General features: G+C 49.4%; 1 protein-coding gene and 1 long non-coding RNA gene across 3 annotated transcripts in view; one reads left to right on the top strand and one right to left on the bottom strand.

Annotated features, from left to right (window-relative positions):
- Nmnat2 (nicotinamide nucleotide adenylyltransferase 2) overlaps window positions 1-26898 on the bottom strand; it is a 159153-nt gene that overhangs the window by 10974 nt on the left and 121281 nt on the right. For both annotated transcript variants that reach the window (XM_050135361.1, XM_050135362.1), the window contains 6 exons: window positions 26403-26470; window positions 23925-24003; window positions 19959-20085; window positions 17735-17815; window positions 16443-16487; window positions 12994-13070 (listed from right to left, as the gene is read on the bottom strand). In XM_050135361.1, the coding sequence (XP_049991318.1) occupies window positions 12994-13070; window positions 16443-16487; window positions 17735-17815; window positions 19959-20085; window positions 23925-24003; window positions 26403-26470 (477 nt within the window). The remainder of the gene's footprint in view (window positions 1-12993; window positions 13071-16442; window positions 16488-17734; window positions 17816-19958; window positions 20086-23924; window positions 24004-26402; window positions 26471-26898) is intronic.
- Window positions 17782-26482, top strand: LOC126497380 (uncharacterized). Its single transcript, XR_007590594.1, has 3 exons — window positions 17782-17877; window positions 25043-25177; window positions 26359-26482. It is a non-coding gene; the product is annotated as an uncharacterized lncRNA (long non-coding RNA).

A 26898-nucleotide genomic window follows, 5' to 3' on the forward strand; every position in this document is an offset into this window, starting at 1 on the left:
GTCTATGCATTAGAACTGCTGAGGAGAGACAGCGAGATGGCTCAGTGGGCAGAGGCACTTGCCATCAAGCCTGATAATCTGAGTTCAGTTCCTTAGGCCCATATGGTAGGAGAGAACCAACCCCTGCAAGTTGTTCTCTGAGCTTCATAGATGACCTGTGGTACATGCATGCATGTCCACACATTCATACACAAAATAAACAAATCTAAAATAAACGCAATTTTAAAATATAAAAAAGAATTACTCAGGGAACTTTGAAAATCCTAAATATGGCCGAGTGGTGGTGGCACAAGCACTCAGGAGGAAGAGGTAGACGGATCTCTGTAAGTTCGAGGCCAGCCTGGTCTACAAGAGCTAGTTCCAGGACAGGCTCCAAAGCTACAGAGAAACCCTGTCTCGAAAAACTAAGAGGAAAAAGAAAAGAAAAGAAAATTCCAAACATGTACCTCATATCCAGGAACAATTAAAATAGAATCTCTCAGAACGGGACCCAGACATCAGTACTTTAAGAAAAAATATTCTCAGCCGGGTGGGGGTGGCGCATGCCTTTAATCCTAGCACTCAGGAGGCAGAGACAGGAGGATCTCTGTGAGTTCGAGGCTAGCCTTGTCTACAAGAGCTAGTTCCAGGGCAGGCAATAAATAATAATAATAATAATAAGAAGAAGAAGAAGAAGAAGAAGAAGAAGAAGAAGAAGAAGAAGAAGAAGAAGAAGAAGAAGAAGAAAATTCTCCAGGTAATTCCAATGTGCAACGGAGTTCATGAGGCAGTCATACATAGAGTTCAAACTGGAAAAACTGGCATGCCAGGGAAGATGAGGGAGCAGGGAAGGCAAGAGAGAGAATTCCCTGAAGTGGGCACACAGGGATCCCTGAACTGCCTGCCCCTGGAGATGTCTTAGGATGGTCTAGTGTGAGCAATGGCAGCCTGCCCCCCATGGCTAGACTCTACGAGCCAGACAATGCACATTTGGTGGGTGCTCTCTGTATGGAGTGTGTGATAACGAGGGAATGTGACTGAACATTCTAGCTTGAAGGATGATCAGAGCGGCTCTGCGTCGCAGTTGGTGCTCACGTGGAGACTCGCTCTTCGGGTGACATCAGTCCTGCTGCTGCTTTCCACTCAGGACCTAATGACCTGATGCTCAAACAGTAACTGTGCCGAGATGGGTGGCAGGCACATGGGGCCCTTGATGCTGGAGATATTTCTCCTTCCTACTAGTGGGTGACAGACCTGCCCTTGGGAACCACAGATGGGGTGAGGAAGATGGGGGGACCGCAGATCAGCAGTTTTCTCCTGTCAGGTCAGACACTAAAGGTGACCTCTGTTCTTTGGGGTGGTGGGCTTTGTTTTCATGCCGGAGAGTGTATGGGTGGACAGAGGTGGCAGGTGGCCAATTGTCCACCCCATGAGAATTCAGCTGTGGATCCTACCCCCGCCTCTCTGGTGCAGGCTTCCAGCTAGACTCCTGTCTCTCCTGGTTCTCCTTCCTCTGTAGATGTTCCTTTTTGGCCTCCGTGCTTATTCTCGCTCCTCTCTGACCTTGGCACGCTGGACTCCCCCAGGCTTCTCTGTCCTTGGACCTTACGCTCATCCCCTTGATCATTTCATCCCATTTCGAAACTACTATCCAGACACACTTGAGTCAGTATTTCCAGCCTCAGGTGCCCTTCTAGCTTAATGTTTTCTGAGCCTCTGGACCTGCTGTTCTAAACAAGTTCTCCGGGAGTTTGAATGAGACTGTCCCTCATAGGCTCAGATGTTTGGCTACATGGTCCCCAGTTGGTGGAGCTGTTTAGATAGTTTTAGGAGGTGTGGCCTTACTGGAGAAAGTACGCCACTGGAGGGGCAGGCTTTGAGTTTCAAAAGCCTCCTGCCATTGCCAATACACATTCTCGGCTTCCTGCTTCCTGTTCAAGATGTGAGCCCTCAGCTTGCTATTCCACCTGCCATGCCTGCCACCTCTACTTTTCAGCTGTGGACTCTTAACTCCCTGGAACCACTGTGCGATGTGGCAGCAGCAGTAACACTCAGTAGAGGGAATACTGGGAAAGTTCTAGTCACAAGGGCTCGGTGGCCACAGATGTATCTCGCAGCCCCAGGGGTTGGGTGTGGGAAGCAAGCTTTGCTGATATGCAGAAAGATGAAGTTGTACTTAGAAAATTACAGCTAATTATTGCTGGTAGCTATAGCAAAAACCGCTTAGTTAACTTCTACAGCCTGGATCTTTCTGACAGAATATACCACATGACTGCGGGTGGGGAAACTGTAGCTGCAGTTCCTATTGGTGTCAATTTTACAAGACTGACCATTACAGTGACTATATGGCCATTGTAAAACTGGCCAAATTCTGTATTGACAGAATTGTAATTTACAATTCTATGATTTACATAGAATTTTGCAATTGTAAATGCAGAAAGCCACCAATGAGTTTGCCGTATCCAAAAGATTTGAGAACGGACACCAGAGGGACACAGCCAAATGTAAGGGGGACACACATGGAGAAGGGGGTCAAAACCTGACCCCTCATATCACAGGAAAGGACCAAGGACAGGTTTGCCAGTCTATTAAATCTTTCAGTTCCTTCAGATCTATTGAAGCCTTTATGATCCCTTTTTGGGAAAGAAAAATGCCAGAGAAGCCATGTTCGACTTGGAAAACTCGTGGAGAGGCACTGGGGACAAGAAGGGTGTCAAAGCTGGGCCACCTGAGCCAGGTGCGCAAGAGTCTACTTAAAATTTAAACTTTATATCCTGACAAAAAGTCTTATTTGTGAAAAATAAATAAACAAATAAATAAACAGCAACAAAGCAGATTGCTCAGCCCTGGCCATTCGGGTATTGATAAAGCATGCATAGAAACCAATCCTAGGGTCAACAAGATGGCTGGCCCAGTGGGTGAAAGCTCCTGGTACCAGGAGTGTCGTCTCTGGACCCTGAACCTTTGGTGGGATGGGATGGGGACAGGCTCCTTAACACCAGAGAGATTCCAGGGACAGTAGGACATTCCTCTGTGTGGTGAGGAATGATTAGAACATACATCTAGTACATCTGGTTCTGGGGCCCTGAGGACACTGAGCTTGGGGCTGAGTATTTGCTCCAGCTCTTCCTGTGGGTCTTGCCCGCTGGAGTATGGAGGTAGAACGAGGGAGGAGATGAATGCGGTAGACCTGATTGTTAAATCTGCCCTCCAATGTGGCCTGTGTGGCCTCACATTGCCAGACCCTAGAAGACAGAATCACACAATGGTCCTCTCATTGATCCCAGGCCTGTGTGTCAGGCCTCAGAAGTCAAGTCCCTAACATTCATCCTGTTTCAACATCCTGCCCAGCCCAGCTTTGATCCTATCTTTCTTCTTCTGGTTAAAGTTTTCCAGTGGAGATGGAGTCGGGAGGAAGGGAGGAAGTAGGTGGAGGTACATTCTGCTTCCCCAAATGTAGGGAATCTGAGAGAAGGATATGAGGCATGTCGAAGCAGAAAGCAACTTGGCCTCGGGGGAGAGAGCACTTCTGACCTAAGAGGCAAAGCTCTTGGAAGGAATGTGGAGTCTTCACCATCCTTCCACGAGGCTGAATTCTAAGACCTGCCCTGCTGGCTTTCAGGGATGCTTGAGTAGATACCCTGTGGTCTTAACCAGACACCTTCCTAGATGCTAATGACATACAATCGAGAAAGCAGAAATTGCTTCATCCTCTGTCTAATGAGTGACATTAAAAAATATTAGTAGCCACCATATGGGTTGCAGACACAGCAAAAAGAGACCATCACAGAAATTCACAGCTAGTAGGAATACAGTCAACTTACTATGGAGTGTCCAGCCCCAACACATCCATCTACAACATAGCCCCAGCACCTAAGGCTCAGGGAACATCAGAGAAGAGGAGGGGGAAGATTGTAAGAATCAGATGACCAGGACATCTGCAAGACATTGTGTCCTCTATATCTGACAGGAAAGCTGCACCCATGACATCTCAACAATATGGCTGCCTGAATAAGACTTGAACAATGACAATACCAGTTGACATGGCAACATGGATGGGGAAATCTTGAGGGTCCCATCCCTGGATGAGGAGCTGTAGGCAATTAATAACTGTAATAACTGCTGAGAGGAGACGCAATCTTCCCCTGGGATGAGTCTCCTAATTGGTTATCCAATATCAAGTGGTCAGCCCTAAACACACGCACATAGATAAATTGATTGATAGGTAGATAGATAGATAGATAGATAGATAGATAGATAGATAGATAACACCAAATGCACGCAGCAGGCTGTTTTATATGTGTGTATATATGTGACAAAAATGAAAGAAAAGAGAATAAGACATTTAAATAATTTAAAACTACAAATCAAGCCATTAAACCAAAGATTATGGGCAAGTCAAAGTTCAGTAATCATCTTGTGACTAGCACATCATAAGCAACTGGCAAAAATAGCCAAATAAAACAAACTCAGATTATAATGATGGTGGGTTTCATCCCAATACAGAGAGAGGCCACTTGAGTGTTCTAATCAGAGGGCTCAACTTCATTAGCAATAGGACCCAAGATGTACTGACTACCCTGGAAGGCTTCGCTGGTAAGATCCAACATGGTCACTCTGAATCAGGGCTCAGAACCCGGCCCCCTTTCCTCTCAAGGTGTAGTACACCATTGGCTCCGGCTTCCTTCTGGTCTTTTCTAGATGGTAGTCAGGGATGCATGGAGGCTGTCAGTATCTACCAACTGGGGCAAGAAGCATCTACCAACGGTGCTGGCGCTGCCAAGTGCCAGGGACGATTCTCAGAGCTTTGTTGTCAATCACATTTCCTCCTTACGGCTGTCTTCCGAGACGTGAGTCTCCACTCTCTCAGCTCTTAGGTGGAGAAGCCAACTTGATAAACTTTGGGCACCTGTCCAATCTACACAGCTAGTAGATTGTAGGTGGGTCTAGACTTCAAGACCCGTGAATAAGACTCATTTCTCCAGTTTAGAAATACCACAACTTGAAAACATACTTTGTGATGTGTGGTGGTGCATACCTGGGATCCCAGAGCTCAGGGGCTGAGGCAGGAGAATCATGGGTTTGAAGCCAACTTGGGCTACATAGCAAGATCCTGTCTTTAAAACAAAATGAAAAGAAAGATATAAAGAAAGGATGGAAAACACCCACCCACCACCCGCTCTTCAAAAAAGAAAAAATATTTCAGCCCTTTCTTCCCACAGCCTAAATCCTCAGTTCCTTGCTCTCTACTGCCCCCTATAGTGTACAGTTGTAGGCACTTCTAGATGGGTGAAGAGTTCAAAGGGGGAGACCTGCTTTCATCTCATTAGCATAGACCCCTGTCTGTGACAGCTGCTAAGCCACTCCCCAGCAGAGCATCCTCGGTAGGGCTCAGGCTTCTGCCCATCTGGAGGGAAGGCTGGGCCAGAGCTAGTAAGATCAGAGTCCAGCAGCCAGGAGGACACTTCCAGGGTGCCCCTAATGCAAATAAACGGAGGCCCCTCCAGTGGGGCTTCCCAGAGGAAAGCAACCCCACTGCATCGCCAACAGCAAGTGTGGGAAGGCCCAGAGTTCCGGACTCATGTCAAAAGCCTAAAAACCGAATCAACAGCACCTTTTACACGGGAGCCGTGAGCAGGAAACAGCCCGAGACTTGCACCAACTGGACTGGAGGTCCTTCTCTTGTGGATTCAGCCTAGGTCTTACAGTGTGAGGACCTAATCCCCTGGGGACAGAAGAGTCCCACAGGCTTCCTGCTTCCTGGCTGGAGTTGGGCAGTGTAATAAAAAGCCATCTGAGCCTGAATAACCGCATGTTTGTCTTTGCTCCATTTATCCTGGGGCCCTGGGATTTCTTTGGAGGGGCTGATGCCCCCGGCTCTTCCTCTGTTTATTTTCTTTGGTTATTTTCCCACAGCTGATGGCTGTAGGAAGCAGTCAGCCCAGGACTGGTTGGTTAGAGGCAGGTAGGGCACAACCAATGACAAGTGGCTGCAGAATGTGGGGCTTTGGGAAGCCCAGGAAGAAAAGAAAACAGTCTCCTCATTGGTCAGTTTCTGGTGTCTGGCACTGGACCTTTATGTATTTAACCCTTTGGGTTAGACATTGACTCTTGCTTGTTTAAAAGGGCAGCGTCTGATAAAGGCCCATAGGGGCAATCATTACACCTCACGATCTCTGCACACGTTATCAAAGGTCAGTGCCTTTCCGAATGAAACCAACTTATTTACCTGCCATTTCCCCCACAGCCCTGACCCCACCACTGAATCTCTCATATCCTCCTCCCTACGCGAGAATCTCTTCTCTCCGTACCTACTCTACCTGGGCCAGGCCATGGTTCAATACCCAGCTTTGCCCTCACCTGGGCCCGCTTTGAGGAATGACGGCCATTATTCCCCTGGTTTGTTTTTACCTGGAAAAGGGCTCTGAAGACAGACGTGAGACCCTGTTCTGCCATTCAACAGCTGTATCATCAGGAATAAGTCCCAGTCTGCTCAGGCCTCCCTGTCCATGTATATTTTTAAAACGGTTACATTTATTTATTTATTTATTCAATGTGTGTGTGTGAGTGGCATGTCTCTGTGTGTGTGTGCACATGCCATGCCATGTATGTGGAAGCCAGAGGACAACTTGATTGAACTGATTCTCTCCTTCCCACATGTGTTGGGATTGAACTCAGCAAATGCCTTTACCCCACCGAGCCATCGTGCTGATTCCCTTTCCGTATTTTTAAGACGGGAAGAGAAGCTCCATCTCACAGGGTTTAAACTGGATAATCGACAAGATACCGACAAATACAATTCATTTATTGTGGGTCTTTCCCACTAGAAAACACAGTGAATCACCAAATATTTAGTTTTTATCTGTTCTCCTAGCTGTAGTCTAGTGATTGCAGTCACCTAGTGGGTGCTCAGTAAACATTTCACAATGAAAGAATGGGCCCAAACTGGCGGTGCATCCTTTAATCTTAGCTGCTCACACGGCTGAGGCAGGAGGATCAGCAGTTAGGGAGAATTAGGAAAACTGCCTTTAAAATGAATAACAGGCCAGCAAGATGGCTCAACAGGTAAAAGTGCGCGCCACACAAGTCTGATGACCTGAGTTCGATCCCTGGCACCCATAAAACGGCGGAGAGAGAACCAGCTCCACAAAGGTGTCCTCTGACTTCCGCTTGCATACTCTGGCACTGGCATGCCATGTAATAATAAATAAGACAAAATCATTTAAAAAAAGAGAGTCAGGGCTATAGCTTGGTGGCTAGTATGCGATAAAGCCTGAGCTTAAGTTCCCAGGACTTAACAGAAACAAAAAGAACAATGGAATAACAGTCAACAGTTACAGAGAACCTACCGGCTGGGTTCAAACACTTCTACACTTCCTATATGCTTAATTTCATGCTGGATAATGAAGTAAGTATTAACAACGAGGGTATTTTTAGCCTGCAAGAACCTTGTGGGCAAATACATGCTTATGTTCACAAGGACACTGCTGAAAGATTGATTGAAGAAAGGAATTCCTAAATCAGGAGTAATCCGCCTGCCTTCCGCTATATGATGGACAAAGAACCCGGTGTGGACAGAGCCCTCCACAACAGGTTGGGTTTTGTTTAAGCGGAGAACGAAGAGAAGAGGTACAGCTCTGGCTGACCCTGGAGCCTTCGGTCTTAATTTAGTATAGTTTCTGATCCATGTCTGGAGACCTGCACAGGTGCTTCCGTCAGGATGCAGAAAAACAAAGAACTAGGGCACTTGACAGAGATGTGGTGGTTGGTATTAATTATCAACTTGATGGGGCTTAGACTCGTCATGGAGACACGGCTCTGGCCATGCCTGTGAGGGTGTTTAGAGAGACATTTAACTGGGAGAAGAGACTGGCCCTGCGTGTTGGTGGCACCATCCCATGGACTGGGGACCCAGACTGAAAAGAGAAGAGAAAACGAGTGTAGCGCCAGCGTTCATCTCCAGCGGTTTCCCCGATGTGGACTCAGACTGGCCGGCGGCCTCACGCCCCTGTTGCCACGCCCTCTGCACAATGATGAACTCCACTTTCAAATTGAGCCACAAGAACCCATCTTCAAGTAGCTTTTGTCAGAGTGGTGAGAATACAGACGAACAGAGGAAACCAGCCTGCTAACGACGCGGGGCGGACACTGGGCTGGCTCCTGCCCTCTGAGGCTAGTCCAGCATCCTGGGATCTAGATTTCCCTCGGAAACCAAGAAAGAAAATGCCAACCAGGAGGCCACACAGCAGCTCTTTTGTGTGCCACTTGAGAGAAACTTGATGAATATGTACGGAATTTTCTCTCCATGGAATGTAAGGGGACGGGTGTGTCATTGGTCACAGAAGGTCAGAATTCACTGTGGACTGGTAAATCTTTGTGCCTGGCCGACACAGCCACTGGGAAACTGACTGGGTGGCTGGGTGTGGAGCGGAGCGGAGCTTGCTGGAGCTTTGGTTCAGGACTTGTAACCTTGACTTTGTAGCAGCCTGGGAATGACTGGGGGAGGCTCTGGCAATCCTGCAGTGGGATGGTCCCACTCAGCCAGTTTCTCGAGGGCATCAACAGTTTCAGTTTACACAGTAGGGCTGCTCCCCTGACCCTTTGAACAGAAGTAGGAACAGATTCCTGTGCCTTCCCTGATCTGTTTGAACTGTTTTTACATCAGAGCCCTGCATCCTTAGATATTATTGCCCCTTTACATCTGAACAACGTTTCTAAGAACCTGCACAAACGGATGCAGGGCTGCTCTGGGCTTAACTGAAAGGAACTGAAAGTTTTTTATTGTTGTTCTTTTTTTTTTTTTTTTTTTTTGAGACAGGGTTTCTTTGTGTGGCCCTAGCTGTCCTAGAACTCACTCTGCAGACCAGGCTGGCTTTGAATTCACAGAGATTGGGTGGCCTCTGCCTCCCAAGTGCTGGGATTAAAGGTGCACCCCACCACCACCTGGCTAAGGAACTGAATTTTTATCACTGTCCTGGACAGGATAGGTACAGGGACTACTGTGTCCTCTGAGAGTAACCAGGATGAGCTCCTAGATCTCTGGGGTGACCAGCCACACAAGTTGTCAGCCTGAGTTTTGAGGAGTTCTAAGACTGTGGAGGTTTTTGTTTTGAGACACCATCTCCTACACGGCAAGGCTGGCCCTGAACTCATTGAGAATGACATTGAACTTCTGTCCCCTTACCTCCATCTTCCAACTCTGGGCTTATGTGTCCACTATATGGTGCTGGGGATTGAACCCATGGTTTTGTGCATGTGAGGTAGCCCTCTACCAACTGACCATAGCCCTAGCCCCAGGTTTGGTTTTTTTGTTAGGTTTTGTTTGCTTTACAGGGCTGGAGACTCCTTCCAGGGGCTCCCCCTTGAGGGAAGCTCTCAGTCACTACAGTCTCCTTAGCCTTGGGATTCTGCATTAAGTCCATCTGAATCCTAGGACAAGGGAGCTTGCCTACCACTCTCCCTGGTGCTGGTTTATCGATCTCTGGCTTCCACAGGATGTTCCAGAGTCACTGTCTCCCTGGGGACCAGAGAGGTAAGATAGGGACATCCCTTAGTTTTTCATGCGAGCACCCCTGAGAGACTGGAATTCTCTGACTACTCTCAGGAATCCAGAAAGTCAAACTGGTCGGAACTGTGGGGGATCCCCACACAGGTGAGCCCCGCATGTGATCAGGGGGATACATTTAAATGGACGAAGCCTTCACTGTGGCATTCCACAGCTACTGGCTTTGCAATTTTTTTGAAATCCGTATGTGGGTGTGTTTCATATGAGTACAGGTACACTAAGAGGCCAGAAAAGGCCATCAGATCCACCCACATTCCAGAACAAGGTCCCTCTCACCTTCAGTGACCACCAACACGACGTCATTATTAAAGGCCAGCGTGACACATTTCTACTGTCACCATTTTTGAGTGTGCACATGCTTCATAAGCCCCCATAAAGTCTGAGCCATCGTGGCTCTCTCTCCCGCCCTCCCTCTCCTCTCTCCCACCCTCCCTCCCTCCCTTTCCTCTCTCTCTCCCTGGGGTTACAGGTGGTTGTGAGCGTTGGGGACTAAACTGAGGTCCTTTGTGAGAACTGCTGAGCCATTTCTCCAGCCCATTCAATTCTGTTTCTTAATCAGCCAATGCTGGTCTCAACACCAATGACTAGGGGAAGCATGAAAGACCTGAGATGGGATGGGGAGCTGGGCTCCCAGGTCTTCAAACGCTGGCAGCTGACAACACCCAGAACAGCAGGTAGGAAATGAGTGTCTATAGAGATTTAACCAGGAGCCAGGAGAGGGACTGGCCAGGCATCAGGGGCAAGGGGTGTGTGTTTCAGACTCCAAGTAGCCTACTTCAAGCCCTGAAAGGAGGCCCGCAGGTCCCATTTAGTAAATAGCCCCAGGGATTTCCTGTTCACACAAGTGACTCTTCAGACTACTGAGCCAGCTGCCAACCCATCTCTCTAAATTCCCTGCAGGGGCCTCCCTGGAGGGGCCCAGGCAACCACTCAGCTGAGATCTCTGCCAGTGACTTTTCACTTTCTCAGCGCTCAACAAATGGTGGAAGGCAAAGGCTGACTAAACCACTTAATCCAAAACTGAAAGGAAACTTAAAATTTCACCTGCAGGAAACTGTCCAGGGTGGCGGATGAAAGGACCAACCTCTTGGGATGGTCATCCTCTGCTACCCCTCCCCAGACAGCTCAAAACGGACCAGTATGTACACCCTTCAGCGGGAAGAGCTCCTGGGTGCACCAGGGTGCTTGGTCCATATTTTCTGGATTTTCTCAATAGCATTTGTTACAAGCCTGGCATGGTGGAGCAAGCCTAGTCCAGCACTGGAGACTAGTCCCAGGATCAGGAGATCAAGGTCATCCTGGACTACACAGCAAGTCTGAAGCCAGCCTGGGCTACGTAAAACCCCCTCTCCAAACATAAAACAAATGTAATGATCTGTCCTGCCCCTTTAAGAGACAAGTCATGCCCACTTCCTCCCCTCCACTGAGGCAAGCTGATCTTCAGCTTCCAGCCTGAGTCCCTTCCTTTTCTGTTTCTCCTCCAAAGAGGCAACTTCTGCCTCACTCCATTCTTCCCCCTTCTCTCCTTACCCCCTCTCCCCTTCCCTTCCATAACTCACTAAATAAATATCCAACCTCACTCTGCATGGCGTGCCTATCCATGTCTCTGTCTCTCAGCTGCCATGTGGCTTCCTGCCCAGGACCCACCCCTGCTGACCTGCAGCTGGTCTCATGGCCCGCTTCCCACTGCGCCCCTGGAAGGGGGGACCTGCAGCATTTTTACTTAATCCATTACAAAAACAACACGGTGTTTCATATTAACTATGTGACAAGGGCTGTTCCACGCACTTAAATAGTGTCATTTGAGTCTGCAAAAGACCACGTGAGGTAAACACTATTTACGCACATTTTAAAGATGGAAGAAATCGAAACTCGGACTATATTTTGTCACTACATGTGTTAAAGTAGAGTCTAAACTCTGATTCTGAATGTTTCCTTTCTCTTTATTCCTCTTCTAGAGATCTAAAAACAGACAACAAAAGACTTTTCCTATGTATGTCATGTCTCCTAACGCTTATCAGCAGGGGTGGTCCACACATTTCTTCAACATCTCAGGCCACTGTCAATAACATACCACAGATTTAAAAAAACCAACTACAGTCCAGAGCGTCACAAAGGGACAGCCCAAATCGAGCCTCGTGCTTTTTATCTCTCGCTGGCTTCCAGTCTGGAAGCCGGCACACTCCTGATAGCTTCTCCGGAGACAATACCTGACTAGGGATCACCAGGACAGCAAGTGCCCAAGGTGTTTGGCAGGAGCTGGAGGCAGCAGAAGCTAGCTGAAACTACTAACCTATACAAGCGTCCAGTGGGTGACCTTCGGACGTCAGCTAGCTAAAGCTCCACCCTTTGAGCCCGCTAAAATCACTATTTCGTGAACATAGCCCAAGTAAAGCTTTGAAGGCCCACCTGCAGACTACTTCACTTTCCTCCTCAATTACTTGTCTCCATGGCTCCGACCCTGCTTATCTCATAATGCTCCTCACCTGTCTGAGGCCCAGGGCACTCGCCTCTTAACGTCTTGAAGTCGTCTCATCAATGAACTTTTCGTAGAATGTTTGCAATCATTTCAGCGACTGGCAGATTGGCATGCCAAACAGTGGGCAAAACAAGCCTCATTTGGTAACCAGAGGAGGTGGATGATTGACATGGTTGCCCAGCAAGCTCATAAAAAAAAAAAAAGCATGAAGCCTGGCGTTGCTGCCAGCAGTGCACTGAGGCGGGACTGCCGGAGCTATATAGCCAGACCCTATCTCAAAAACGTCAGAAAAGTAACTTGCGTAGGGGACCGTAGGACCCTGGGGTCGGAGGTGGTTTTCACTCAGGCTGCCCAGCGAGTGAATTAATAAAAGAGCTAGAGAGGATAGCATGCGTCGGAAGCAGCAGGCTGACTGGAGTCAGAGCTGAGGACTACAGATGGGAACTTCTAAGTGGTGGAGTTTGACTGGTTCTTCCCCCTGTGCCACAGCAGTCACCTAAAAAATCCTACACAGCGTTTGCCCTCAGCTATTTGCATTCCCCCTCTGACTAAGGGAGCCTAGGGTAGTGGCTTTACTACCTCTACAAAGACCTCAAAGGAAAGCAAATCGCGTCTATAATTGCCAAAGGGCAAAGGTTTTTCTCAAACCCTCCCTGCAGGTCTCCACACCCCCAGCAAGCACACCCCAGGCAGCGCCTGGAACAAGACATTCTATAACTCCGAGTGCTTTTTTCCCAGGGCTTCCCAGGGGTGAGGAGGAGGAGGAGGAGGAGGAGGTACGAGTAAACACACAGTAGGAGATAAAGCCTGGGGTAGGTGAGAATTTTCCTCCATAGTCATGGGAATGAATTGCCCTCTAGGGAACTTTGGGGAGGCAAGAGATTCCAGTCTGTGCAGGGGTGGGGGAAAGATGTAAGCTCAAGACAAGGATGCCTCTCCCATCCTCCCTTTCCCCCAACAAGCTACTCACATCTGCCTCATTCCAGAGTCCTGGGATGCAGAAGGACTCCAGCAGGTCACTACCGCACAGCAGCAAGATGCGCAGCTCTGAGGAGAAGAGCAGAGTTTGCATCAGAGGGGGCCAAGGAGACAGCTCTCAGCTTTCTTCCCTCTAGAGCACAGCCGTCTGCACCGGTGGAACTGTGTGGCCCAGGTCCCCCAGACAATCCCACACCAGGGGGCCTGTAGTTCAACACCCCCACCCCCTCCTCCATCTCCAGTGGGATTTCCACACGAAGGGAGCGGTGTACGGAGGGGGGCCAACTGTCCTGCCTGCACAAGACATAGACACAGCCCTTGAGGGCCAAAGCAGGATGGCTGGGCTTTCTAGCAGGCTTTCCTTAAGGGCTCAGAGCCCCCATTCCCGACTCTGTAGTCTAGGCTGGTCTGTAGCTGATGCTTGAACACTGGAACCTGCTCTCCTAGCGCTGGATAACAGGAACTTAGTTCTGTCTCCTCTCCCTTTCGAGTGTGTCTCCCCTGACAAGTGCCAACATAGAAGGGATAGGATGGACGGAGACCGCTGACTGCCAATGAAGTATCTGAGTTGATCAACTGTGCCCTCTCTTTTGAGGCCATAACCCTCCTCAAAGGGATTGAGAAGCAAGGCTGGAACCACCTCCCCTTTACCCGTGGTGCTTCCTGCCTGACAGTTGTTTTTCTTCCCTCATTAAGCCTAATTTGAATTTTCCCAGAGAGGCCCATTGTCATTTAAAACCACCATGAAACAGTTGCTTATTACAAAGGGGGGGGTGGTTTAGAGATTTTTTTTACATTCCACGCCAGGGTTGCGCATGCATCCCAGGCTGCCCAGGTTTCAGCGTCACCCAATGTGTCTGAGACCACAGAGCACCTGTGCAGAGCTGGCCAGCAGTCCTCCAGACACAGCCGCTACCACGGCCCCTGATGCTGAGAGCCTGACTTACCCCCGAGGACCAGGCAAGGACTTTCGGAGGCTGAGCTAGCCCCTGTTCAACTGAGAGTCTCCAGATGGGAACGAAACAGGCAGAGAAAATAGCCAACATCTCACTGTCCAGACGTCTGGACAATGTCTGCACTGGACCGGGGTCGGCACGTCAGCCCCCGGCGGGGAAGTCCATTGAGTGTTGAGAGCTTTTATGAACCAATGATCTTTTCAGGTACAGAACCTTAAATTGTCTTTCTGTCCCAGGGCCTGGCAGTGACTGGCTGGCACAGAGGGAACTCAAGACATTGTGAGTAGTTAAGCCAGCAGATGATATGGTTACAGAGTCTCACAGGCTGTCTGGGAGCCCCTGGGCAGTTTAGGGGCATTTTTTTACAGGGTCTGGTTTTCATGCCTGGGGAGCAGAGACAGGTGTCACTGGCATCTGGTGGATGGGACGCTGCTAAGCCAGCATCCCACAGTGCACAGGGCAGCCACCCACACAATTATCTGCCCCTAGAAACTGGCAGCACCAAGGCTGAAAACCTTGAACAGGGGCTCCCATTCTCGTGCTAGGACTCACTCTCTTGCCCAGACTTTTCAAACTAGCCAAAGCACAGAAAGGTGGTGTAACTTCTGACTTTTCCCCCCCCAGGACCAGAGCAGACCTGTTATTGGTAACAGACAGGTGACCTTGGCGGAGTCTGTGGTCCCACATGAAGCCACTGGAGGGCAGCAATAATTTCCATATCTCCGGTCTACTTCAACAGGGGTAGCCCCAGGGGAAGCAACCAACTGTGGAAAACTGACGCCAAGCAAGTTAGGAGAAGGTGGCTTTTCTCATGGTGTATGCAGGGGGTTTCGTTAAGGGAGCCTTGTAAGTACCAGAACCTCACAGAGCATAAGGGTCAGGATACAGGTTAGTTCCTCTGCCTCCACTGGGCTCCGCCTTCCTCCCTGGTCATCTTGACCCAGGGCCAGCAGCCAGAATCAGTCCTCTCCCTCTAACTCTCCCCGTTCAGGAATTCCAGCTATGTGTAGCCCAGTGGCCCACCCCAGCTCCCACGGTCCACCACGGCAGCTGCCACCTGTATCGCTGCAAACCCAGAGTCTATCTGTCAGCAGGGGCCTGCACCGCTCTCCCTTTCAGAAGCCAAGAATTCTTCATTCCCTGGCCCATTATCCCTTCTTGTCAGATGCTGGGGATCCTTTTCCCTTCTGGAGAGCAAAGGGGGTCAGAGGTGGCTCGGCAGATTTAAGAGCCAGAGGGGCTATCCCCCAGTAGGGACAGCACAGCCTAAAATGTGCCCCGAGTGCTGGGGAGGCAAACAGGTTCCCAGAAATCCCATACAAAGTCTGTAAAACATGCAAAAGACAAACACATACTGGAACACAATAGAAAATCCTAGGTGTGTTCTGAGCTCTGCTGGGCAGAGACTGCCAGTGGGGTGACAGTCCCTGAGAGGGAGGACTGCACGGGTGCAGGGCTTTGAGCCCCGTCCTGGCAGCTTTGCCCTATCTCTGCCTGAGGATGCTCTGGGCTTACAGAACCTGCTTTCTTTATCCAGAAAGCCAGGTGCCCACTTTGCTGCAGACTTCAGAGCAAATAAGCTGACAGATGAAGGCTGTTAAAGTCTACAACGGTTACTAGGAAGAGAAGCACCTGAATACTCCCTCATTGATTCTGTTGAATGCAATTTGTTTAACTGTGTGCTCCCAGTATTTCGTTTTCACTAATGGCTCTGCTTAGCCATAGTTGTCAAATAGTGGATAAGTCATCACTTCCGAACCGCTCGGAACCGCAGCAGAAGCCCAGTCCCCCAGGGCACACTCAGAGGAGCCCGAGGAAGGCATCTAGGAGCTAGAAGTTAAATCCGTGTGGGTTCGAGACCAAGTTGCCTCTCCTTCTAGAGAGCCACTGACCCTCCTCGCCACCTGTGCCAGCTCCGTTCTGGGCTGCCTCTGTCATCTTTTTCCAGCTGCAGGCATTTGGGGTTCCCCTCCATCTTTGGAACCTTGCAAAGTCTTCAGTTTCTGATTTGCTTCAATTATTTACACAGCTGTCAGTGCCTTCCCAGCAGACAGCTGTTTGTACCAGCTTCTGCCTACTCTGGATTGAGCACGGGGTCTCACCTAGACCTTAGCCCAGTCAGCCTTTGCCTCTTTCTCTACTTTAAAGCCCTGGAAACTGGACACTGTCTTGTCTGTGTGCAGTATCGGTGGGTAAACACAATGGTCTCTCTCATTAGCACTGATGCTCAGCTTTCGTCCTTTTAGATGAGGGAGGGGAGGCTGTGAGGGGAAGATTGCCAGTTGATCCACTCCGACTGGAAGTGAGTCTAGTTAGGGGATGTTAAATGGCATCTAAGATTATCTGTAGAAGGACGATTCTGATAGTAGACCCAGTTGCAAAGAGACTCCAGAGGTTTTAAACCTCCACCCTCCCTGGCATTGCAGTTTCCATGTGATTGGAGGCCAGAGGCTCCAAATGTTCCCCCTTCCATAGCTCTACTCACCAATCTCTTCATACCGCATCACTGTGCCCAGGTTGGCATTCTCATCTGGGGAGAGAGAGTGGGGGGGCATTAGGGAGCTGAGAACCTCAGTGAGAGTGCTGGGGGGCTGCGGGTGGGTGGGGAAAGATCAGATGGCAGGGAGCATACCCTCCCTTCCCAGGGCAGAGCTTCATATTTTTGGGATTTTCATAGTTAGATCATCTCACTGGGGAACCCAATGACAGACATTCATGCTGAGGGCCTTCTATTCGTGTGTCCACCAGAACCGTGCCCTTAGAACCTGGGACATGGGATTTGGGATCACAGGAGATGGCCTCCTCTCCTTCCATTGCTTCCTGGTTTAAAGATTGGGATGTTGAGCCATTTCCTCGGTGGGATGTAGCAGAAGCTGGCAGGAAGAAAAAAAAGGCCAGAGCCTCTGGCACGAGTTCCTAGTGTGCACTGTCTGCACAGAGGCGTACAAGGTACACATAAGTGCACACAAATCGACAGCCGAGCTGCCTCATCCCTGCCTCTGCCTCCTCAACTGTCTTTTAGTTCCCTATCAATAAGCCCAAACTGGAAACCTCCATTAGGGCAAAAGGAAGCCCCAAAGGAAAAAAGAAAAAAGTTCTTTTGGCTCGTTTTGGGGTTCCTTCTTAGAGTAAATTAGAGGTGGGCAGGGGAGGAACACCCAAAGGACAGAGGGGCCTAGGGACAGAGGCTGTGCCCACTGGAGGACAGCCACTACCTAAGCCAGGAGCCAGGCCCCATGGCAAACATCTGGTGTGTAGACATATCTTATGGAGTGCAAGGTGAGGAATGTCCAGGCCTACAGTGTCAAGAGGCGATGGGAGCGAGAGGCCTGGACATCCCAGCTCGTCTCTGGTCTCTTCAACTGCTGCTCTACAAATGATCACCCCACTAGGGTGTCCTAGTCCATTCAAGCTTTACAACCAATACCATGGGTGGGGTGACTTTCAAACAACAGGAATTTATTCCTGAATGTTCTGGAAGTTGGAAGCCTAAGGTGAGGGAGCCAACGTGGGTAGCATCATCTCTGTGTATCTTCAGATGGTAGAAGGGGTGGACTAGTTCTGCAGGGTCTTTTCTTTATAAGACATTTTTAAATTACATTTTATTTATTTTGTTTGTGTGCAATTCACCTTCATGATTTAATTATCTCTCAAAGACCGTGGCTCCTAATACCATCCCCTGGGGGATTAACAATTCAGTCTATGAATTCCAGGAGGTGGGGCTCTTGGCTGATGAATTAAGAGAGGTGAGGAGGAAGAAGACAGATGGCCCCTTACCTACAAAGGTGAAGCGCTCCACGGGAGGGCGGACACAGCAGATCCGGGTGAGGCTCTCTCCCACCTTTCCCAAGATCTTGGCTATGGGAGAGAAGAAGACAGACGGAGACAGAGGGAAAGGACCACTCACAGCTGACACTCAGGTCAGCACAGCACCGGGGCCACTTTAAACCACAGGGGTGTACGGGGAGGGGTGTACTGGAAAGTGGAAGGCAGGCAGGAGGGTAGAAAGAAAGGTCAGAACAATGACAGCCACAAGTTCTTTCTTCTCCTCCGGAGTTCAAGGCACAAGCACTGTGAGCCACAGGCTACTTTCTTGTCATGGTTATTGTGGAAAAGTGGAAAACAGAGGCAGAGAGAAGGGAGATACATAAAGAGAAAAGGAAACAGCGCTCACGAGCCTACATCTAGCTAGATCCACACCTTAGCATCTTGGTGTGTTATTTAGTTTCTTCCATTTTAATGAGTATAAATGCATTGGTGCAGATTGCAAATTTCGTATGCATTTATACTGCTGCTCTCCCAATTCCTTTATTTATTTATTTGTTTGTTTGTTTGTTTATTATTTCTCTCCAAGACAGGGTTTGCCTGTATAGCCCTGGCTGTCCTGGAACTTGCTCTGTAGACCAGGTTGGTCTTGAACTCACAAAGATCTGCCTGCCTCTGTCTCCCAAGTGCTGGGTTTAAAGGCATGCATCACCTCTTCCAATTCTTAATGTTCTGGTTTGAATCTTAATTGTCCCCCAGAGGCACATGCTGAAGTTTAGTCCCCAGCAGGTGATACTGTGGGGAGCAGTAGAAGTCTTAGGAGGAGGAGTCTAATGAAAGAGAATTAGGTCACTCGGTGTGGGTCCTGGTTTCTTTCTTCCTCCCCTTTTGCTTCTGAGCACCACAAAGTGAGCCACCTCCCCCACCACTCACTCCCATGATGTTGTATGCTTCCACAGCATCAAAGCAACATGGTCAAGTACCCCTGGTCTAAAGCTTCTGGAACCTAAGCCAAATACATCTTTGTTCCTTTAAGGTTGATTTTCTCAGGCATTTGTTACAAGAATGGGAAGCCGCTGGTCACTAACACACTTCTCATGAGCTTCTCAGTGGGTTTGTCCCAAGCCTGTCATTAGCCACTCATCCCACTAGACAGTAGCACCCAAATCCAAGGGACCTCAGCCTGTGGCAGACTCCACACCGGAGTCACCTCTGCTGGGCTAAGGAGAGCGTGCCTGTCCATGCAGGTGGTCTTCACAGTAATCCGGCACCCTAGCTGGCTGAGAGGTGGCTTCTGTGGCTCTTATGTGTTCTATCTCTCCAGGCCCTAGTCCCAAAACTTGCTTAGTATAACTCCATGCAAACTATGGACTCCTAGATCTTCTGTATAAATTACTACATTTATAAAAAGCCAGTAATATAATAGTATGTGGTTTCTCGGCTTGAAAAGCAGTGGGCATCTCTCTCTCTCTTAGAATTTGTATTCAGCCGTCATGTTTTGTTTGAAATAACATTTCATGTAGACCAAACTGCCCTTAAACTCCTGATCCTTCTGTTTCTCCCTCCCAAGTTCTGGGATACAGGCGTCCGCCAGCACAACCAGCATCATCTGTTGGAACTGAACTGGGAGAATCCCTTAGAGCATGTCCCGACCTGACAGCTCTTCTACCTTTGAGCTGTTCAACTTAGACTAAGCACAAACCATTTCTAGATTAGATCTTCGTTGTTTTATTTGTCAAAGGAAAGACATCATCTACATCACAGAATCGCTGCGTTTAACGAGAACAGAGGTAGAGACTGAGCACAAAGCACCCTAAGGCGCACAGTATGAGCATGGAGGAGAAAGTGTTGGTGGCCTTGCTCTTTGTTGTCGAGGAGGAGGCTAAGAGTGTGGGCATTATGCATGCAATGTGACTCATGGCCCTGCTACTTCCTCACTGTGACCCTGGGTGAGACCCTCAACCTCTCTGGAGGAGGCAAAGAAAAATGCTCCCTTTCATATATTAAATTCCTATTAAGGCAATTATATTTATATTTAAACACATAAGAAGGCACACTGTCCTTTCCTCTCCTCCCTCCTCCCTCTCTTCTGCTCCCCACCTCCTCCCTCTTCCCTTCTCTTTCCTATGCTTCACCCCCCTCCTGCTCTTCCTCTTTCTAGATTGACTAACTCAAATGCTGGGTGGGCCCTCTAGGTGACTCTGGGTAAAGGAGATCTTTGCCCAGTGTCTCTTACCTGCAGTGGGCTTGCTGGACACATTGCTGTTCTGGTAAATGGGCTGGGTGTTCTCATGTTGTGGCTGTCCAATCACAGGTGTCATGGAAGGTGTGTTGACGTTGGAGAGGATGCAGCCAGTCACCCTCTGGGAAAAGGGAGAAGCATTGAGTCAGTGTCCTTAAGCAAGTGACGGTGCTGAGAATCATGGCCCAGTTGTCGCCATGGACATCTGTCTGCCAAGCAGAGTAAGGCAGTCTCAAGCCTAGGGATGGTCTACAGTGACAGGAAACAGGGTAACTCAGCAAGAAAACTTGGGAAGTGACATCCAACAGCCCTGGACCCCAGTTCACTCTCCACTTTCTAGTCATGTGACCTTGAGCAGTCCCTGAACCTTATGATAATACAATACAATTTGCTTTTTTTTTTTTTTTTTTTTTTGAGATGAGTTTCTCTGTGTAGTTCTTGCTGTCCCAGAATATGCTCTGTAGCAAGACTGGCCTCAAATTCAGAGATCTAGCTGCCTCTCCTCCTGAGTGCTGGGATTAAAGGTCACTACCACCCATGACCTTAAATTTTCTATCCACCTGTCTCTACTTCATGAGTACTGAGATTACAGGCTTTAGCCATCCTTTATAGTAAACACACACACACAAAGTGGGGTGTGTGTGTGTGTATCTATATCTAGGTGAAAATCAGCCAGTCTCCTCTCTTTGAGTTAGCCCAGTTGTGCCTATCAGTCTCCTGGCCACGGTACTGTCCCTCAGGAATGCAGGCCCACCTTAAGCCATTTTGACTGTGGTAGAATTATCTGAGCAAGTCCATGCAAAGTGCCTCTGAAATGCCTGACGCTGGCAGGGCTTTGTGTAACCTTCTGCATGCCATGACTATCTGTGAGCCCTGCCTACTTCTTGGGGCTCAAAAGAGATCATCTCATGAGGGAGCCCAGCAGGCGTGGGAAAGGTCAGCCCAACCATAGGCATCATCAGCCGGTCGCCTCAGCCTCTACAGGCCAGACACGTCAATACCACGGCCAGCCAGAGACCAGTGCCAGGCAGGGCAGGATGTATCTGTGTCACAGGAAGTGTGGGGTGAGTTCCAAGTCCCCTGGGGCCTGCTCATCACACTTCAGAGCCACCTGGTGTCTTGAGATACATTATTCATTAACCTGTGTTATCAGGACCCACTGCTCCCTCCAGTGACGTTGAAAATAGAATGTAGCCGCAGGGGAGCCATAAGCAACTCCCTCTACCCAGGGTCAGAGAATGGCAGAGAACCATGGGACTAAGTGCATATTCCAGGTTCCTTCCCAAAAGCCAGCATCTCTGGGGTGATGGTGCCCATTGCATTTCCAAGATTGAAGTCCTGCTGTGAGAGGACCTTCAAGCTCCAGAGATGGCCAGGAAGCCCCTCTGGGTACAGTTTCTATAAGCCATGCGGCAGGCGGAATGCCTGGAGTCCGTCTGAGCTTCAGAAGAGCAGGCATTTGTTTTGTGGCTTAATCCATCCCTTCCATCTGCCCCTGTCATAAGAAGGTCGCAGCAACATCCAGTTTCCTCCGCGAGGCAGCGTCCCAGCCTGCTCTGTGGGCTCCTCTGACCCGCTTGGCTGACACAATAGGAGGGTGATCTGCCCTTTTATTATTTTATCACCAAAAAGACAGTGCCACATTGTCTCTTAATGGCTGCTCTGTGGCTGAGGGATTTCTCTTGCTGTATCCTTAGCTCCATTTGACTTGCTCTGACCAGGGAGAAAATGATTGGTCACATACTCTATCCTTGTCTGTGTCCTCCCCAGCTCACCTGGCAAGTGTGAGAGATAAACTGATGTGAGCCACTGATAATTTTGCTTGTTGTCTCACCACATCTTCACCCATCCTGACTGACCATCCTTACACAGGAAACGAGGTGTCTCTTCGTAAAAGGTTGCGTCACTCATTCTATGCATGCATGTGTGTCTGTGTGGGGGTAGGTGCATAGGAGCGCAGGGTCCACAGGGGCGAGAGGCATCGGATCCCCTGACCTCCGGTCCTCTGCAAAAGCAGTTAGCACTTTTAACTGCTGAGCCATCTAGTCGGCTCCAAGACATCTTCTGTCACTGTGCTGTAGCAACTGCCACGGAAGAGTGAGAGGGACCCAGTCTCACTGTCCCTTCAAGAGGACCACAAAGGAATCAGGATAGCTCTGAAGGGTTTTGAAAGACTGGTCATGTTTAATTCTACAGAGGAACTTAATAGATTGGATTAATAGCTTGGACAGCAGCAGCAGTCTGGTGGCCCTCCATGCTCCTCTTGCTCCTGGTTTCCTTTGGAATCTAAATCCCATGTGGTAAAATGAAGCCCAGCTGTATGGTTGGTACAATGTGTATCGCTCGGTCAGGGACTGCGTCATTAAGAGAGGATGACGACAGTCAGTCACAGAGACAGGCGGGATGCAGGTCTCCTGGGATCAGAACAATGCTGCTCAGTTTACTTAGGGCTGGGGCCGCTCCACACAGGGTGTAGGGTAATGTCCATGAAGGACAGCTTGCTGTGTCTGCCAGCCTGTCAGTCAGGGGTTTGGCCACAGAGCGTGCTGTTTCTCATCCTGCCACCGCCGACTCTGTGAGCTGGTATGGATCTGCGGAGGGCGCTCTGCCCACACTGTGGCTGGCGCTGCTGGGTAGGCAGCCAGCCCTAGGTCACTGCAGGTTTTAGACTGCAGTGGGGGAACATAGGCGCTCTCCTTCATCCTGGATCAATAAATGTCACTGTGTGTCCTCAGGTTCACAGGCTCCTCGCTGTGCTTCCTGTTACCCGCTAGCAAAGCAGGGATCAGCCACGTCACCCAAAAGGTTCTTGCATGGAGGGATGTGAGGGAATGAGGGAGCTTTGATCCTTAGGTGTGACATCCTGTCCTGGAGTGGGAACTTTTGGGTCCCTAATAAATGGGGAGGGAACTTGGCAATTTGTACCAACTCTAAGAGGACATTGTTTAGTTTTGTTTTAATTATTCTCTTTATATACATTACATACCAACTGTAGTCTGCCTACCTCCACCTCCCAATCCCCCATCTTCCCTCACTTCAGATCCACTCCTTCTCCATTTCCCCTCAAAAATAAAAAAAACAGAAATAAAGAAAAAAGAAAAGAGCAGGCCTCTCAGGAATATCAACTGAACACAGCATAACAAATTACAATAAGGCAAGGCACAAACTTTATCAAGGCTGGAAGAGGCAACCCAGCAGGAGGAAGAGGGCCCCAAGCTCAGGGAAAAGCATCAGAGACACCTCCCACTCCGAATGATAGGAGTCCCACAAGAAGCTATACAACCACACCATATAATAACATATACACAGAGGACCTAGCCCAGACCCATGCGGAGCTCGTGTTTGTTGCGTCTGTCTCTGTGAGCCCCTGTGAACCCTGCTTAGCTGATGCTGTGGGTTCTCATGGTGAGGACATCATTTTTTAGCCCCAGCCAACAACATTGAATTTCTGATCCTCCTATCCCTACCTCCCAATAGAGGGGTGACATCCCCGTTTTTATGTGGTACTGGGGATCAAACTCAAAGGGATTCACACATACTAAGTAAACACTCTAGTAACTGAGTTACATCCTCAGCCCGCAGGGCATCTCTGTCCCTTGCCTAGCTGGCCCCTTTCCCCACCGAAGCCTTACAACTCTAGTCTCTTCTTGGTCCCTCTTTGAATTTGCTTCTCCAGATGATAACAGCCGCCCATGTCAAGCCCAGCCCCAACAACATCCTATCAACCCCCAACGGGAGGACAAGTCAGAGAGTGGAAGGTGAGGGAGCAAGGCCGTTGCTGCTCCAGGGACCTAATCCACTGTCTTCCCCGGAGCCATACACAGACTGGTCTACCTAACAACTGGCAGGGAAACAGGAAGCAGATGCGAGGGCAGCAGGGCACCAGGCCAGCAGCCTCTTTCTCCCACCCCTCTCCTGCACCCGGTTCATCCACCCACTCTTGGCCATGGCCTGGCTCACCTTCATGAGGTCTCGATGGTGTTCCAATACACTGCAGGTCGTCTGCCAGGTGTCTTGGTAGCACTCCCATGGGTCCACTCTGCCATCACAAGAGAGGCTGTCCTTAGTCTCCATTGTATGCCCTCTCTCCCCACTGCTTCCTTCCACGGCTCAGGGAGCTTAGCAGACCTGGCCGTGTTGTGTGCTTAGATCTCAAGTTAGGCTAAACCAGCTGTGAAATAGACTCCTGAGCCTCAGTTTCCCTCTCCGTAAAATGAGAAGTATCTAGCACAGGCAGGTGAGGAAGATGCTGGCGTGAATCTCCAAGTTTAACCCCAGCTCAGCACTCTTTCTAGTGTGAGGACTTGGGAGATTTTATATACAAAGTGCCTATCAGGATGGCTCCTGCTTATTTTCACACGGAAAGGGGAAATCTTCAGGCTCTTGCGGGACTGTGATAGGATTAAATGAACCAGGGGCTCAGCAAGCAGGGACAGAGCAAGCCCTGGAAAAGCAGCCCCATGGGCCTCAGCTGGGAGGAGCAGTGCCCGGAGGCTGGAAGTAAGGCTTGACAGCTAGACTAGAGGGTACAAACCCCCAGGCCAGCCTACTCCTCCTGCACAGGAGGCTGGGAAGTGAGCAGGGATCCTGCCCCAGACTGATGCCTCACTTGGCCTCAATTGCTAGCCTAATGAGCTGCTAAATTGAGCTATTTCTGAAATGTTCTCTTCGTGGTTGAGCATCCCTCCCTGCCCATTGCCTGCCAGGCGCCCTGGGTTTCCTGAGTCGAGGTCTTACTAAGTGAAAATGAAGGGGGTCTGCCTGCCCTCGCCTGGTTCCTCCTGTCCTGCCCCTGTGCACACGAGTGTGGGAGGTGAGCAAACCCGTGGACTTGCCAAATGGGTACCCAGAGTCAGGGCTAGCTACCCAGCTTCCATCCCCAGAGCTCACCCTCAGGCTCCTCAGACGCCTCAGTTCTGACCTTCCACGTAGGGTAGGTGGTAGTCACTCAGTAACTATCCATCAGATCAATGAAGGGATTATTCCAGAATGTTTTTTTTTAAAAAAAAAAAAAAAACAAAGCTATTGCAGCAGGAACAGCTTCTGCCCAGTACGTTCTCTGGATTCATCTCCCACAGGCAATTAGAAAGTCATCTAAGCAGCAAGAAATGTGGTTTCGGACACTGACCTGATCATAGACGGACTGTCTTCCAGCACTTTGACTTCTCCAGGCCTGTTTCTCATCTGAGAAAGCAGCCACCCTCTACCCAACTGTGCGTTTTATTTTATTTTTTATTTTGTAAAAGATTGATTGATTGATTGATTGATTGATTGATTGATTGATTTATACAGTATCCTGGGAATTGAACTCAGGACCCCTGGAAGAGCAGTCAGTGCTCTTAACCGTTTGAGCCATCTCTCCAGCTCCTGTATTTTATTTTTTTTTAAAGACTTATTTTTATTTATGCACGTGAGGGTGCCTGCCAGAGAGGGTGTCAGCTCCCCTGGAGCCAGAGTTACAGGCAGCAGTAAGCTGCCCGAGGTAGGTATGGGAACTGAACTCCTGTCCTCTGGAAGAACAACCATAGCTCTTAACTGCTGAGCCATCTTTCCAGTCCTCAAGCCAAAAGGAAGTCCCTCGAGGGCCACGTGGACCGCTGCTTAATCATGACCGTGCTGTCCTTGACTGCCCTCAGTTCTGCCGGCCCATCCCTCACTCTGAGGTCGAGGTCCCTCCCCTCATGGAAACTTCTAGGTGCTGCTTATTCTTCCACTGTCGGAAATTAAAGCGCAAATGATGTGCCATTATTTTTTTTAAACACCATCTTCTCATGCAAATTATAACGGTAGGAACGTGGGGGGCATAATTAGCATAATTAGTGGAAGCTTGCTTTAATTACACTGCTGGCTCAGAGCATGGGAAGCGCTGCCATCTTAGCGTCTTAGCGGCACAGCTAGTCTGGTGATGTGCGTGGGGTGGTAGGGACCGCAGTGATCAGGGTCTGAGTTGGTAGAGGTACCCTAGAGAGCACTGCTCAGCAGCCTCATACCTTCGTATGGGAATCAGTGTGGACCCCTGAGAGACCCTGAGGTCAGAAGTGGGCAGTAATCAAGGGCCACAGACTTTCTCTGAAAGGAAGGGAGTTGTGGCTGAGAGTTAGTTCATGGAAGTCGATGGGAATGTGAATGAGAGGCATCTGGGATTTGGGACCAGGCTCCTCCCTGCTGTGATGTTTTTAGAAACTCTAAGAATCACACCAGGACGCACAGGTACAAAACTCTGTAAATAGCTCTTTAATTTTGATTGTTTGGTTCAAAAATAAACAAAGTTATCAATTGGGCCACCACTGGAGAGCTACCTAATTATGACCGGTACGGGGCTAATCTCTCTCCGACTTCCTCACCCTTGTGGGTTCCAAATTACTGACTCTTCCTCTTTCCCATTTCATCCCAGGAAGCCCCAGGACCATCTGCCTCTGGCATCACTCGCAGCCCTACCTGATCCAGTCGGAATTCTGGACAGCCAGTTGACACATGACCAGACGATGCCGGCTCGACACAAGGCCCTGGGAAGCAACCACACCATGAGTAGGAGGAGGTGGCCTCGGTCTCCCACAGCGCCCAGAGACACCAATAAGCCACCCCATTACAAAGTGTAGCCATGTTTGATGGTAAGAGGAAACGAGAGTTGGGACTCCTTGACTCGTCCCTTTGCCACACACACAGACTTTGAGTGACAGCGGGAAAAGGAAAGGAATGAAGGATGCGCGGTGTAACCCACTGCATCAGAATCCAAATCAGCCAATGCCCAGTCTACTAAGGTTTGACCTGGTTTAAGCTCGGTTAGCCTGGTTTGGTGATTAGAGTATCTGTGGGACAGACAGAAATGACTGGGCAAGTTCCCACATTTTGGGGGACCTGTGGCAAATTATAAGAGGCACTGGGATGCTTTTTCCAAAATAAAAATCGCAGGATCTCTTTGTCCAGTGTAGCT

Source organism: Alexandromys fortis, unplaced genomic scaffold (genome assembly GCF_014885135.2).
Source record: "Alexandromys fortis isolate MF-2015 unplaced genomic scaffold, M_Fortis_MF-2015_v1.1 scaffold_21, whole genome shotgun sequence".
NCBI lineage: Eukaryota > Metazoa > Chordata > Mammalia > Rodentia > Cricetidae > Alexandromys > Alexandromys fortis.